General features: G+C 44.7%; 1 protein-coding gene across 2 annotated transcripts in view; it reads right to left on the bottom strand.

The window, feature by feature from the left end:
* The window catches only part of LOC106743881 (neuronal acetylcholine receptor subunit alpha-7-like), a 216,943-nt gene extending 201,606 nt beyond the window's left edge, over positions 1-15,337 (bottom strand). Inside the window, exon 1 of one of the 2 annotated variants that reach the window (XM_014618111.1) lies at positions 15,202-15,337. In XM_014618111.1, coding sequence (XP_014473597.1) covers positions 15,202-15,247 — 46 coding nt within the window. In that variant the 5' untranslated portion in view covers positions 15,248-15,337. The remainder of the gene's footprint in view (positions 1-15,201) is intronic. The other variant, XM_014618113.1, reaches the window with a different exon arrangement.
* Between the last annotated feature and the right edge of the window lie 1,003 nt (positions 15,338-16,340).

The raw sequence follows: 16,340 nt of genomic DNA on the forward strand, positions 1-16,340 counted from the left end.
ATCTAATTCGGGAAAACGATGGCTTCCGGATTGACTTTATCTCTTTATATATGTCCGTACGTGACGATCTTACTGTCTTTCCTCTTTCTCCGACTATTACGATCAATTGAGTTGCGATCAATTTCATGTACTTCGTGTTGGACAAAGAATGCCTCTTTCCACTTTAACCGGGCGCGACGTGAAGATCAAAACGTTTTCACCGTCGGTCTAGCCAATCTTCCTACCCAACAATAAATCTCACGGATCAAGAAGCTATCTTGCGCCATGTCGTTGAGGATCCAGTCGCGGTAATTCTTTTATCATAAATTATCTAATGATGAATTGATACGTGGCTAAATCTACGTCAGAAACGAAATTTCCTTGAGAAAGATGGACGAAAAGAAATTCAACATCGGACGTGAGGAAACTCAGCCGGGAGGAAACGTTATCGAGGAGAGATATTAATTTCATCTCTCCAATTCTCTTAAAAGAGATTAATGTTGAAAACACAAGAATTGCTTTCGCATTAAGCGCAAGACACGATCGAGGAATTAATGCGAACGACAGCGCCTAACGATCTTTCCACTTAGCAACTTGTCTCTGTCATCCGGTAACTCTTTGCACGCCAAAATTTCATATTTCACGCACGCGCCGTGCAATATACACTCGATATTATGTCGAGCCGCGTATTATACAGCTCGATATAACTGTAAAAGTACGGCCAATAGTGCGGGTCGACGGATAATGCTAGAGACTCGACGAGGTCGTGCGGCAAATAGTCGCGGCTGCGTTCATGGCTGCTGCGCCGAAGACAGCATTCCGCTCCGCCCGGGCGTGCATGCGAGTGCAATCCGCGTGTCTATCTGTGCCGCGAACGGATCGATCCACATGACGGCGGACCGTCTTCGGGAGCGGGCACGAAAGCGCGCCAGCTGTAAGCCGACGGGGAGTCAGCGACCCTTGACGCTACTGGAGACAGGAGCGGCTGCAAGTTTTATGCGCTCTCGCTGCTTTTTCCTTTTCATCGTCGCTTCAGTAAGACGGCCGCACATTATCGATCTCTCGCACCTACGCCGGTCCTCGAGACCGACGTAAGGCTCGCCTCTCATTTTTCTCTCTCTCAAGATCCGGGCAGAACGACGTGTAATTCAACGAAATGTCAAATGGCTGCGTCTATTCTGTGTCGTTGTGAGTGAAAGAAGCTCTCGTGCCGTATTAATATTCGCGCACCTTTTTCATATCCGCGGCGAAACCCTCCCCGTTCATTTCCTTCGGCCTCCTACGACCGCGCATTACTCGAGTCAATTGTAAATTTACCACGTCCGGCTCTTCCCGTTGAATTCCTATCGCTTTTCTCTGATACGCTTATTGTAAATTTCTACTCGCTGTTGAAGCAATTCTAAATTTATTGGAGATTTCTTATTTCCGACGTATGCTTAGCGCATTGTTACGACCTTAGCTTCCGATGGAATCTAAAATAAAATTTCTGAGCACACGCATTTATATATGTTCTACATCTGCGCGGTGTCTTTTACTATTACATCCCGGAAGATGCAGCGAAGAAACTGCCTTCATCTCATTCGAGGCAAGGACACGAGATACTTCAATTTAAAGTATTTGCAGACAATGCGATATTACGTAATTTCGATATAACAAACTCGATTGAAACTTGGATGAAATTCTCTGTAACAAGATTCCGCTGTAAATCATCCTTCGTATCGGACGCATCCATATTCATTTTGGCAAATCTGATATAACGCATTCTTGCGACATTATATGTACATGTACAAGGGTTGGAGACTATCGGAAAGGGTTAAATAAGCGGCGAAGAAACGGTTATATTTTATCGACACGCAGTGTGTGCTGCAGCAAGCTTTTTTGAATTCCGCGCTGACCTCATTTTTCGCGTATTACTTTTTGCCACCTAACGACGAAAGTGGTGGAGTAGATCCAACGGTATACGTGGTATGAAAAAGCGAAGATTATAATCGCTTTACATAATAGCGTTCGTCAGGTTTTTTATCAGACTTTGAAGAATTCTAATGAAAATCTCTATAATCTTCGTCGTAGAATAGACAGGTCGCGCGGGCAATAATCCGTAACATAAAATCACCAATCAATCTCTGCTCGCGGTTGAAAATTATTTTTAGCTGCCGGGGACATGTATAAATTATTGATAAAAGTTCGTAAATAGATCGTGGTTCCCAACGGAAGCGCACGAGTATTCGTAGATGAAAGAATGCAATGATGAAAATAACGCATGGAATGAAAAAATCGGGAAATTTGAGTATTAGAAATTCAACGAGACAACACGAACATATATAAATAAAGTAGATGAAGCGACCACGATATATCGACAACGTGTAAACGTCTTACTTAGCCGCCAGTAATAAATTTTCTGGACCCGAAATATATCAAGCCAATATCTCTTCTTTCGTGACCACTTATGAAATAATAATGCCGCACGAGAACAAGCGGGATGAAGGAGATAGATAAATAGAGAGATAGATAGATAGATAGAGAGAGAGAGAGAGAGAGATAGAGAACGTTATTGTGTACTCGAGTATACAGATCCCTTAAGAGCACTAAGCCACCGCTATACCATGATTATATAAACAGCATAAAATTACCGTCAACGCGACGTACGATAAAATACGGGTAAACAATATAGCCAATTTGTATGCATTAAAACGAAGCACAGGAAGAAATTTATATTACACCTGTGAAAAATGTTACTACCTTATTATCACGATAAATAAAGTAGCACATAAAATAATTTAAATAACGATAAATCATATGATATATTTAATAAATTCAAAATTATGTATTAGTAATATATGTATAAATTTATACATAACTACGTAATCAAGAATTAAGATAATTCCATCTATTATGTTCCTTGAATAATCGTATACGTAATAGATATTTTATTTCTCTTCTTCTCTCCCTCTTGAGAATTACTTTTCATCAAGCTTTTTCAGTACAGAGGAGTTCCATTCTATCGATTCAATTGTTAATTGCAAACTGTTGAAATAGATTGAAAGCAAAAATACTGGAATGTTGGAGAACCGATAGTTTTTCGAATCATAAGCGATTGAAAATAAAAAGTTTTCCACGAACTAAACTTCAGAAAGCTTCGGGGTAAATATCCTGCAACTCTGTGCAGGATTTAATTTCAAATAAAGTTTTCAACCAAATTTTAACATGATCGTTGCTTCCAGAAATATATTTAATGTCGATAATCAAAAAGTTGCAACAGAAGGCATCTCTCTTTCACGTTTTTTGGCTGAACGAGTCCAAATTCGTCAGGGGCTCTGGCCATTAACGCTATTAACGGTTCATCCAATAGAAACGGGATATTACCATAAAAAATTTCACGCACACGCTTAATAATGAATAATATAGATAAATTAATCACCCGGTAATGCCAATGGCAGAGTGTATGCATGTGATAGGAATAAATGCATTAATTTAAGTACACCGCGATGCGTTTTAATTTCAAGAACCGATAAAGAGCGGTAGAGGAGCGAGTGTGAGGGATAGCCGGAAGAGTGCAAACGCGGACACAGGCGAGGATTGCAGAGGGCGGCAGCTGGAAGGGTGCAGGCGCAACACGTGCAAACCGCTCGGCGGTTTCGCTCGATAGAAAGAGAGAGAGAGAGAGACACGTTCGCGTAGAATCGATAATCGGTTCGCTTTCGTATGGCTGACAATTAAATTCTCGTATGAGCGCCAGCGGTCGATGAACGGCGGCCGATGGGTGCCCACTCTCTCGTCGCCCCTCGCCCACTCTACCCTACCCCCGCGCGTGCACCCATTCAGTCATCTCGAGCCGCTTTATCAATAGCAACCGAAAAGCCCGATGGCAAGAATCAGGGAGCCGATATTTCTTTCTAAATGAGTTATTTATTATTTGGCGTTCGAGGAGCGACGGTCCATCGATCAACGGCGCGATACCAGACGCGTCCAAATAACGTGTACATCCGTTCATTTTTTATCTTCTCTTACTTAACTCTTTTGCGAGGATGGAACGGAAGCAAAGCATGCCGTTGTAATGAAATGGGATTCCCATTGGGAATTACTGTAAGTATCGCCTCGTTCCTTATTATCCGCCTCCTTAACGATGTGAAGGAAAATATTCGCGAAGAACCTCGTCTCAAGCAACTCTTGGATAATCGCGCCACGATGAAAGAATTCATCTGACATGAGCATTCGACGTCACGCGTTTAGTAACAAAGGCCTAAATATTCGAAACAGAGAACATTTTCCGAAAATCTGTGAAAAAAATCGCGAACTTTCTCTGAAATCGAATCGAACATTTCTCACGGACGCCTGTGCGAAGGATTGTTATACTGAGTGTCAAATTCAGCGCTCGCTGGCTCGAAGGCGCGTGCAAAAACGTCGATAACGAGGGAGGCGAGGAGTGAAATGACGGGGTGTGACACTCGACGGATAAATACCGCAGCGGCCGCCAGTATATCGTAGCTTTTGTGTGCATATGCGACGGAGAGACGGTGAGAAAGAGAGTGTGCGCTATGCGCAGCCATGTGTACGCCTGTAATCGCGTATCCTCGTCGCACCGATACACGGATGACCGCTCCAGATCCAACAACGTCGCATTGCAAGCTGTTGCACCTGAGCGACGATAAAGCCTCTTCTGAAACTCCCGAAACTAACTGTTTGCTTATATTGCCTCCCATTACCGGTACCCACGCGGAACTTCGACGAACGCCTCGGGAATAGGAAGACCTGTCGTCCGCCAATCGACGTACGACCGCTAATTCCGCGACCTCATTCGGGGAAAATAAGCGGTCGGAGACACTTTCTATTACCCGCACGCGAAATCTTGAGTAACAAACGGCAAATCGTTACTAAAGAAATTTGTAATCATTCTCTGTTATTCTCCCCTTCTTTTGTTCCCCCTTCGTGAGCGCGATAATATCACATTTAAAAGAAATTATACGATTAAAATTGAACTAACCAAAAAAGCACGAAGGAGATGAAGGTTTTTCGAAGCTCTCGAGGACGAGACATCCGAAGACTTCGGATACAAACCTGAGATATTTCTCGATAATGCTATTATCTGCGAATCACGCCGTGACTCGGATAAATAATACAGGTTCTGCGTCGTTGAGGGAATACTTTTTCACCGTCGCAGTAAATGAAGACACAAGGTGACTGTGGATTATTCGCAGACGTCCGTCCAGGTCAAATTGTCTGATACTTATTTTCGTTCGCGTTATTAGACAGTCGAGAGATCGTCAAGGCTACAACGACTCCATATGAATTTGTAACGCATCGAACGTTCTTATAAGGCAAATTAGGTAATCATGCTGAAGCGGCTTTGTCAGCAGGTCGTTGGAGCGTGAAAGATTAATCTGACTGTGCTGAGACTCCGACCTGATTACATCAACAGTTACCTCTCTCGCGCTCTTCATCAAAATAGCGTTTAACCTTTCGAGCTCCAAAGACCGTCGTTTTGAGAAAAAAGAAATATTTGTTTACTCAACAAACGTATTCTTTCATTTGAACAATTTAAGGCAAACCCAATCAATTAATGAGGCTGTTTACGTTCAAATATTTTGGAGTTATCACGAGCTCATACATTATATTATTTATTATTGTTTTCTATCAATCATTTACTGGTTTATTATTGTTGTCTATAAGTTGTTCCAGTTTTATCATTTCTCAACAAACGTACGCTACATACACGCGTCCACACATATCGAAAATAGCTTTGTGTTCATTATGAAGCAACATTATTAAATTTATTAATGATATGATGTTCCAAGAAAGAGAGAGAACGATAAGATATCACCTCACTGCACCACCGTAGATTATTATAAAATTAATTTCCTTTAATACACCTACATGAGTAGTTTCTATTCTAGTCGTGCCTCCACCGGAAGCGATCTAATCTCCATTGCCAGCTGATCTCACCGGCGACATAAGTAATCGCGCAAAAGGGGCGAGGACCCTTTAACCCTTCTAACGGTCTGATCGCGAAAGATAATTAACTCGGGCACTAATTCGCCCGGCAAGATTGCCTGCCGCAAACACTAAAGTCGTTCCCGCGCTAAGCCGTCCCGCTGTTTACCCCGAACTCGCGACACAGGCCATTTAGGAAGCACTACACACACAATTATCCGGTCAAAGTCGTCCGCGATGGTAAATGCTCGGTTTAAGATGGAAATCTCGACCACCGCTGCCGTCTCGACAGCGCTAATCAAGGAGACGCCGCTAACACAACAACGTCTGATTATAGAGCCGGTTATTGGAAGTAGCAACATGCGGCCAATTCCAAAAACCACCTCCCAATTTGGCGTATGATCAGTTGCACTGACGTGCATTCGGTTCGTTAACGTTGATTTACCAGTCGTCTTTATACGTGCGCTCTCCTTCAAATCATATCATATTTCTCGCTGTAACAGAGATACTACGTGTGTGTAATTCGGTAAATCATTTCATGTCAATGCGCAGTATTTTATTTAGGTTTATGCGAATAATCTTGTATATCGCCATTTTTTCCCCACAATGTTTCAGTTTTGGTTTAGTTATATTTTACTGACAGGAAAACTTGTCACGCGTTAGTGGAAAATTAGCGAATGCGATGTCGCGTGTCTTTCGAGAGTTTCGCTCGCTTTTCGAAGAGATCCGGGATCTCTTTGATATCGAGATCGCGGTATCGCTTTTGCGAGGCGAGACGACGATGACGACAGTAGTGTCATTATTGGCGACGAAGTTCTAACGAATCCACTGGTAGATGAGGAGAGCGAGGTCACAGTACGCGGTAAGACACAATGGCAAGTCGCTGCGTTATGTCGGCTGAAATAGTTTGGAACATTGTTAATCCGAAACCGATAAACGCCGCGAGACGTTCTCGCGCGACAATACTATCCGCGAAAGACAGAAAGCGACGTGAGGGAAAGAGCGCGAGTCGAGCGACGGAATCAAGAATATGTTATTTATACAATATAGAAATTAATTGTAACAATAATTCATTCGAGTTACCTTATTAGCTCTTTCGCGAAAGGACGACGTGAGTAACTTTGTTTACATCACACTTACATAAACTTGTTTAAATCACACCTAAAATAATTCGTTCGTGTATGAGATAATTTTTGTCAGAAAATATAATAAAAAATAACAGCTCTTTACACTTCGCTCTATTTCCGGCAGCTCGTCGAACAGAGACACGTAATTCTTCGCTTAAATAAGGTAAAATTTTAGCTGAAATATTTCTACCCCGAAGCACAATTTTATTCGAGTAATGCTCGGTTCTATTGTACGCGGTAACCGCGACACGATGCGACAAGAAGCAAGGGGTGAAAGCGGGTGAGTACGAAACGGGGATACGTACATCCGCGAGCATCAACAAAGCATTACAAACTCGAGAATTTAACGACACCCTGGCGCGAAGGTGGCGGAGTCTATCGTCGACCGAGCTTGTTTCCTCGGTTGTCGCGACGTGTCTTTCGAGGGTGGGACGGTCGCGTGATGCAAAATGAGCACGGGATGCGCCCGTGTAATATGATAATGACGGTCTGTACCGCTCCGTTATATGGAAAACGAGGTTCGCAGTTAAGGCGAGCGAGATTTCTCGACATTACTCGACGCAAATTGACACACGATCTTATAGAAAATATATTCCGTTGATATTGAAAGTAAAGAAATCGAAGTATCCTATTTTTCTTAAAGAAACGAAGAAACTAAATATACCTAAATATCTGTTTTCAATCAAGTTCGTCGCAAAGTTTCTCCCTCTTTACAATCCCATACCGTCCCTCAAGTATTGTCGTATTTCTTTTCATATCACTGTGAGTGATACAAGTCGTGCGCTGGTCAGGCTCGAGTAGTAGAAATGCGCATATATAACAGACACTCGAGATCGTTCAATGCTTGTTACACGAGATATTCCTCAGAATACAAATTCTCAAAACACGTACGTATTTCATCGCAGTACTACGTTACAATGCACACGCTCATTGTGCATTCAGTGTCATTTGTTTATCTCCAAAGTTAATCACTTCAACATCCACAATACATCCATAGAATTTCTCAATCGTCGAGAACAAAACTGAGTTGCTGAACCATTTCGTTTATTCGTTTGAAAGTCTTCAGACTTTCTTACACCCCTCGTGTCTTCATATCTCATCAAACGTTAGATGTTCGTTGGAGCTCCGACGAAGAGTCACGTCACACTTGGTCCAGCCTTGCAACGGTTACGTGCCCTGTTCTCACTCACGGGCACTAACCGGATATGGCAGAGAGAGAACAGAGAGAGAAAGAGAAAAGGAGCGAAGCTCTGGCGTGTGCATTATTGACAACACACGCGTCGCAGGCTGCGACGGGCATGCTCGTAAAAGCTAAAGTTCTTCGTAGAGGCTGATTTTCGTCGGGGCTACTCGCAGCGTTTGGCACAGTTTTCATTCTTGACATACACGATCGCGCGTCCGCTCATGCAATACGAGAATGGAAGAGAGCGAGTGACAAAGAAATAGAGAGAAAGAGATAGATACAAGGGGGAAGAGAAAGAGGAGGTCGTAGAGAGACATTCTAGGGTATCCTCAAGCGGAAAGGTGAAAGAGACAGACGGGGAGGGAGCCGTCCGCGCTATTCGGGAACCGGCCATCTCCGTCGCCAAACTTTCCGCGGCAAACTTTTTGCAAACTCGTGATCGTAGCTTCTCGCGTAGACCAGACACGTGACGACTTTTACGCGGGGATGAAAGGGGACACGTAATATTTAAGGGCGCGACCTCGTCAGAGACCGGCTCCGACAGAAATAGAGAAAACCGCAATTACCTATCTGCAGCAGTTTTACTTGCGCAAAGATATATTCTGTAACAATTTCCAATATAAAGAAACAATAGTTTGTCTGTTTCGTTGATGTTTGTCTCATTAACTATAAAAATTATTCAAATCAGTCGGCAATTCACAATACATTTGTGTCCCAATATAATGAATCAATGTACATTAGATTATCCTGATTATGAGGAGTCGACTTAAACTGACACGGCGAATCTCTCGGCAGTTCGCAGGGATCATAATCACGGCTGATAGTCACGCAATAAAATCCTAATTGACGGATATACGTACATTTAATCGCTAGTTAGTAATCATCGAAATTGAATAATGATAAGCATTAATTTTCGTCAGCCGAGTCATTATATTACTGGCAGAGCTCGCGCGAGTAAACAACAGAAATATCGTAAATAATTAAGCCGCTATTGTTGCGTTGCCGAATTACGCAGGATTTCAAGCGAACTCGAGACATAACTTCCGCGTTACGTCAGAAAGCGAAGATAACTTATCTCTACTGACTCCCAATTTTACAAGACTGCCTGCGGACGGATTGAACTTCCGCCGTCGGAGCTTCGAGCGTGAGCTCTCGATCATTTTTCTAATCTGTCAAATATCTCAGGCGCACGTCAACTGATGCAGATGCGATTCGTGATGTGAGATCCTCGCGGGAGAATACCGCCGAACAGCAATATACGTCATCATCGCGAATATACATATTCTCCGTCAGTAATTGCGGATTCTCTCGATGATGGCCGGTTTCGCAGCGGGACGGACGCCTCCGCAGCGCGCGCGTGTAAGTGCGCGGGTGCGTGAATGCATGCGTACATGCATACATGTGCGTACGTACGTATGTACGTGCGTGCGTACATGTGCGCACGTGCGAGCGTGCAGTGTCCTCTTCCTCGGCCAGCTGCGCGTTCGATACTCTCCGGCGCTGCACGCCCACGTCCGCACGCCCACGCATCTGCGTGTACTCTGCAGGTCGCGCGCCATGGGACCTCTAGAAATGCTCACGATACTTCCACATTATCGTAGACATTATCGATACTTTGTTAATATAAGTGATATTCGAGACGTATCAGCATCCCGATAGACTATATTTGAGGAAGTTCGATACTTCTGGGATAAACCTGTGTAAGCATAGACACTTGTGTCAGCCGGCATCTTTGCAGCAAGTATCAGATATTATCGATTTTTGCAACAGTGTTGGAGAATCTTGGAAACGATATTGAATGATAGACATTAGTATTGGTGGAATGGGCACTTTCATATTCTCGATGTAATCATAAAAATTCTTAAATGTAGGATAAAAAGAATATGAAACACACAGGATTTCAGTACACGATGTATCGGTTAAACAAAAGTATCGATATTCTCTAATTTTTAACCCTGCAGCGCACACGGATTCCGCACCCATTCGATTTAAAGTCTACTTCATTTGTATTTATGTCTCGCAAAAAACTAATTGTTGACGAATGGAAAAGCAGTGAGAAAAAAATCGATTGGGAGAAAGATGAAGAGGAAACTTGGGTTCGAGGAGGTTTTACCTGTGCGCTGCAGGATTAAGCATCGCCTGGAGGTCACCATGACGCGAGGTGATGCGACAAACGACATGTGAGCCTCCGATCAGACGTCGCGACGCGTCCAATTTGCACGCGACGTCACGATCGTGCTTGCATAATCCTAAACGGTGGACGATGAACCGTCGACGGGTACATTACAGATCGTGACAAATATCAGAAGGATCTCTGACGAATTTTTCATACAACTACGATATAAATGTCATGATGTATACTGAATATGACATGATGACGGCATAAGAAAATATTTTCGTCAGGTTCATGTTAATTAACCCACATTCAGTACCACGACATTCCATTTTTTAAATACCGAGTATAATTGCGATTGATTGCTGATACCATAATTATACCCGATATGCACGAAAATGGCGTGTAGGGTCAAGCGGGTTAAAGCAGTTTAAAAGAACACACTTCCTACGCTTAGTATACTTATATAATTATCTCTTTACATTTATACACTATCGTATGAATATCTCTTATAGCTTTGGACACATAAAGCATTGTTTAGGATTAGTTATGAGAGTAAGATAGAAAGGTACAGAGACGGGTGAAAAAGCATCGCAACGCGAACGTTTGTCCACCGATGATTTTAAGAGAACAACTTTGAACAACAGTTTTAAAAATATCCAATACAACTTATGTTACTCGCCATTACTGCTTTATTAAAACGACAGATAACCGTTTTGTGTTTTCTCTCGAGAGCGTGTTATAAAATTCCGCCACTTTTTTTTTCTTTATCGAGATACTGCGCAAGCTGATACATAAGGTAATCCCATAGTCTTACGTTGTGGATACATTTAATTTTATTTGAGGGAGACTATCTCCAAGATATATCGCGCTTAAAGCTCGGCTGCATATATCGGCCAAGCCGAAAAAAAAAATAAATATATATATATATATATATATATATATATAACGTGAGCAACGTAATTCTCTAAGATACGCAACTTTCCAAAGAGAACATTTTCAAAAGAACGCTGAAATTCGTCAAGCGAGGATACTTTGAGGGGGATTTTACGCGGACCGAACGGACTTTCAAGAATGTCTAGAATTTTCAAGCAACAGCAACGGTTTCCCACAGAGCTTCTTAGAGAGGATTACAGAAAAATCTCGGAATTACTGGCAAAGTTCCGAAGTTAAAAATAACACAGTTATCCGATGGACTTTAAGGGCCATCCTGTCTATACTAAACGACTTCTATTTTAATACAAATCTCGTTTCTATTGTATATACAAATCGCATAGTCGACTCAATAGATTGTTATCTTTGAAAATACTATTGCGAAAGCATAAATATAAACAGGGTGGATCCCACGTACCACTCTGATCAACCGCACTTTCCTCGAACGACAGACGCTACATGAATATTCAAATAGAACTGTATGCAAAGTATAATCACGAATTCAATATCCACGTTCAAGTACGTACTGCATATCGCGCATGTTTAAGCCTAACAATAGTTGAATTAACGTTGAGCTATCGTCAATGAAAAACGAAAAGTTCTCGCATCGCAACATTTTCTTGAAATATGGTTCGCTTTTTTATTAGCTTGCGCAGTATCTGGATTAAAGGGAATTGCGTCGGTCAGAGACACTCTGTATGAAGTTAATCCTTCAGGGACCGGTAGTTCTATCGCGGAGCCATCTTTTCCAGCTTCTCTACTTTGTGATACAGTAATTCCGTCGAAACGGGAATATCACGGGGATAATAGGGAGTGAGAATGTTGCAGTTAAAATATTAATATGAGAAACTCAAAAAACGTTTCGACACGATTCTTACGCTTTCTCTCTCTTCTTCTTTTCATCCGTTATGATACCAAGTGTTACGAACGCACTATGACAAGGGTTCTGATGTATCAAACGTAGGTGGACACGTCAGCGATTCTTCCAAAAAACTTGATAGACATAATTGCCCACCAAAAAGACGAAAATGAGCGAACACCGTTCACAACACGAGGCAACGACAATTAATCAATAGACTATATAGGGAGAAATTCCCCTAATATTTCCATCTTATAAATCGTTTTGACATGTTTTCTTTTTTCATTTTTCTTACGAGAATAGATGAGAAACAGCGAGGATTATTAATCATATTGACATCTTAATTAACCGACAAAATGTCTATTAACCCTCGTCGAAGAATTCCTGCGTGTTGAGAGCAAATCTCTGAAATTTTACATGCGAAGATTTCTCCGTCGGAGAAGGGAGGATCGATTGCGCCCCGGCTAGACGAAAACGCACATTAATCACTCGGAGAAGAACACTTCCAGTGCTCTTCTCGCAATGTGGGATGACTGCGATTTTTGCAACCATTTCCTATTCCGACTGGCGCGGCGTCTGCAACGGCGCTGGATGGACCAGCACGGGAAACCGTTGTACAGCCGGCGGTAGGATACTAATTAATCAACACGATACGTCATGGCAGGACGACCTCCCGACACGCGTGGACGAGGTGGGTAACTTCCTAATTTACATTTTACATGGGGGGCTACATGCACAATTTGGTAGCGCAGGTCGAGACAGCTTTTGACGTGCCGCGAATGCAACGAGGAATGTTATTATTCGATCGCGGCCAGCATAAGCCGGACTCTCATAATGGAACTTTCATGTCGTTCTAGGAAATATTCCGTGTCGTTGCAACGCGATCGGACGACACGCAATTGAACGATTATTATTTATAACAAGGACATCGTGTAATTAATTAACGCGCCGCGACGTGCGACAGGGGATGTCCTTGACGCGCCCGGGAATCAAGTGACAGCGGCAATTTATATTTCTCTCAAATTTATTACGACTGCTTCCGACGAAACGAGCAGTCATGCTGCATTTAAATACGAAAGGAAGTAACCGTCGTTTTGAAATAAAAAACCGCCGAACTGAATAATTTCCGCAAGAATATTTCCACGGAAAAGTCGACCATGCCGGAAAACGAGTGACCATCGCAATAACATAAAAAAAAACAATCCAGCCCTCTGATGCGTGCATCGCGCGTATGTACGTATCTCGTTCTTTTTCTCTTATAAACGATCTACCCCCGAGAAACTATATTGAAAAAGATGATAAAGAACCGCGATTTCCACTCATCTCTCTGAATCCCATTACATCGCCTTCGCGTTTGTCGTTACAACGTTATTACGTCCAGAGTCCTTAATTACGCTTCCTTAATTTCGCAAGCTTCGCGTTAATGAATATGCGCGTCCTACAGGATCGCGATCTCCGATCCCACCCGCTATTTCCTAGATGAGCGATTTCACAACAGAAGTGGAAGCGACGATCGGTCCAATGCGATACAACAAAAACACCATCGGCGCAGTGCGCAAATATTTGTGCGGCGGCGATTTGGCGCGCGGCATGCGCGCGTGTTTCGACTCTCAGCTGGTGGCATCAACGTGCCACTAACGAGGCGCGAGACGTCGCGTCGCTCTGGAAGCGTCGCGAGTTGACGTCAATATTGAAACGCCGAGTCCTCCCTCCCTCCTACACCACCCCTCCCCATAGCCATCCCGCCCCTGTTCCTCCTCCCGGGATTGCGGCGCTCTACATCTGCCTGCTCCATTCAAAGCTCGAAACTCGACGAGACGCTCGTACCGATTCCGGAAGCGAGAGAGCAACGTTGGAGAGATGAAGGCTCGTGCGACGAAAGAGAGCGTTCGAAAGCGAAATTTCCACCCTCCTCACCTCCAATTCACATCTCACCCTCATACGGCAACTTTGAAGAAACTTAACCGCGCGGCGAGATTTTCGAAAACGAAATTCAGCTGAACGATTTTGCACAGATCACGAGCAGTATCGTGAAATAAAGGGCCCCTTGTACGTCGAGTAGATTCAACTAGTTATATAGAAGGAAACAATTACCGTGGCTGATACCGGGAATATGAATCATGTTGGAGAGCAGTTTTGCAAAATAGATTCACTCTTGTATTCTAAGAGGAGAACGAGAATATGATGAAGAAGAACCGTGAGGAATTGATGAACCGTGATGAGCGTGTAGCGTGTAAGTGAAATCTGCCAGCTGCAACCTGAGTAACAAACTTGAAGAAATTCACGTTATAAGATCCATACGAATTCCGGAAAAGAGATACTATGAGCAATACCGAAGAGATGATTCATCGCATCCCTGCAAAATCCAAAACTCGAAGGCTATAACCTTGAAGAATTTCACGTATTCTCGTTTTGCCCCTGTGTCCTTTGTACGCAAATATCGCCAACGACAAAGGACCGAGATTCGCCAAGTTTCGAGAGAACAGCACGAATTTCTGAATAAAGTCCTACGTTAGAAGATAAAAGTTTCCGACGCGAGTTGCAATATCGATGTGACATTTCCGATCGAACGTCTAGCAAGTCATCATGCACCGATATCGGCCAGAATCGTAAAAGGAGGATCCCTATGATAGAAACAAATCGTGTATGATATCACCGAAGATGTAAACGGAACGTCGGCGCCACTGGTTACCATTGGTTACCACTGGGGCAGACCAGCGAGAATTTTAATTATCCTCGAAAACAACTGGCCGCAGAGGAGAAATAGATTGCGTTCGTACATTCAAAATTCCACGAAGACATCGTTTCTCTTCGTCCACATCGTGCGTTCGCTATGTCGGAAAAGAAGAGAGAGAAAGAGAAGGGAGAGACAGGAGGAAGCAACGAATGACGCGTCGTGACGTCGACGGACACTTGTAGAAGGGCGAGTAAGAAGTGATGGAAATTCAGAAAGGCGCGGGGGGAAAGATGCGTAGCTAGCCGATCGTTCAGTGAGGTTGCAGCTAACCGGTGGACGGGTTCGCGTCGCGACTGAGTGTCAGGACGAGAGAGACGCTCATGGAGGGAAGGTGTCACTCACCCGATGCAGCCAGGGCTATCGCCGCAACGAGCGTCCACCGTCTCATGTTTGCTCACGAAGGAGCCGGAGCGAAGCTGCTCCTTCTCGTCGATGACCGCCTGACCACCTCCTCCACGTTGCCGATTTTCCCCTCCTCCCTCCAGCACCACCTCCTCGCGCGTCCGCCGCACGTGGCTGTAGGCGCGTCGAGCGAGGACGAACCTCGACCTGGAGTCGGACCCGGTGAACGCGATCAGCTGTCCTTGACGAGCCGCTGGAAACGAAGCGATCCTCAGGGCCCGCCGCCAGGTCGCACCGGGCTCGCCAGGTGCATCGTCCTAGCTTCGTCAGGGGCACGTGACCGTCTCCTCCAGGCAGCAGCGGTGGTGCTCCGTCCGCTATCCTGTACCGAGTGGTACAGCTCGCGCGCACTATGGTCCGGACGGTCTGCACCACGACGCGGCATCGTCGGGCAGCAGCGCGAACATCTCTCCCAGCTTGAGTCCAGCCGCTCGGACTGTCCACCTAGTTGCGTATCTCGGCCGCCAACACAGAAGCACCTTGATGTCGCCCGATGCAGGTACGGAGATTCAGGGACGCGGTCCGATCATCGGCTTCCCGCGTTTGCTCGCCGCTGCATCGGGTCAGGGCGGCTGTGAGAGAGAGAGAGCTTCACCCTCGATGTCTCGGAGCGCGCGCGATATATCCCCCGATCTCTCCCTTCCGTCGGCCCTCCTTCTAATCTCAGTCGCGCGAGACTTTATCACTATCTCCCGTTAGGGAGGATGCGGCCTCACCGGCGAGCAACGCTGGACTGATTCTCATTTGGCTGCAGCGCCGCGCGGTACCGCCGCCTCGGCGCTAGCTCTGTGGGTAGCCTACCGCCACCGTTCACCACCTCTGTCCTTCCTCTCAAACCCTCTGCTGTCGCTCCCGCCCTCTCTGTCTAGCCTAGCGTGTACACCTGCCAGTCGCCGTGCGTCTCCCCCTCTCCGCCACTCTGCACCCCGTATCGTCGTTCTACCTCGATCACCGACGCCGTCCGTCCGTCTCTCGCAGTTCTCCACCCCGTCCTTCCACTCTCTCCCTCTAGCTCGCTCTTCTTCTCCTCGCATACGTATATACCTTCCGCCCCTACTCTCCCTTTTCTCTTCATCCAC

The sequence above is a fragment of the Dinoponera quadriceps genome, unplaced genomic scaffold (genome assembly GCF_001313825.1).
Source record: "Dinoponera quadriceps isolate SergipeBrazil2010 unplaced genomic scaffold, ASM131382v1 scaffold1070, whole genome shotgun sequence".
Classification (NCBI taxonomy): Eukaryota; Metazoa; Arthropoda; class Insecta; order Hymenoptera; family Formicidae; genus Dinoponera; species Dinoponera quadriceps.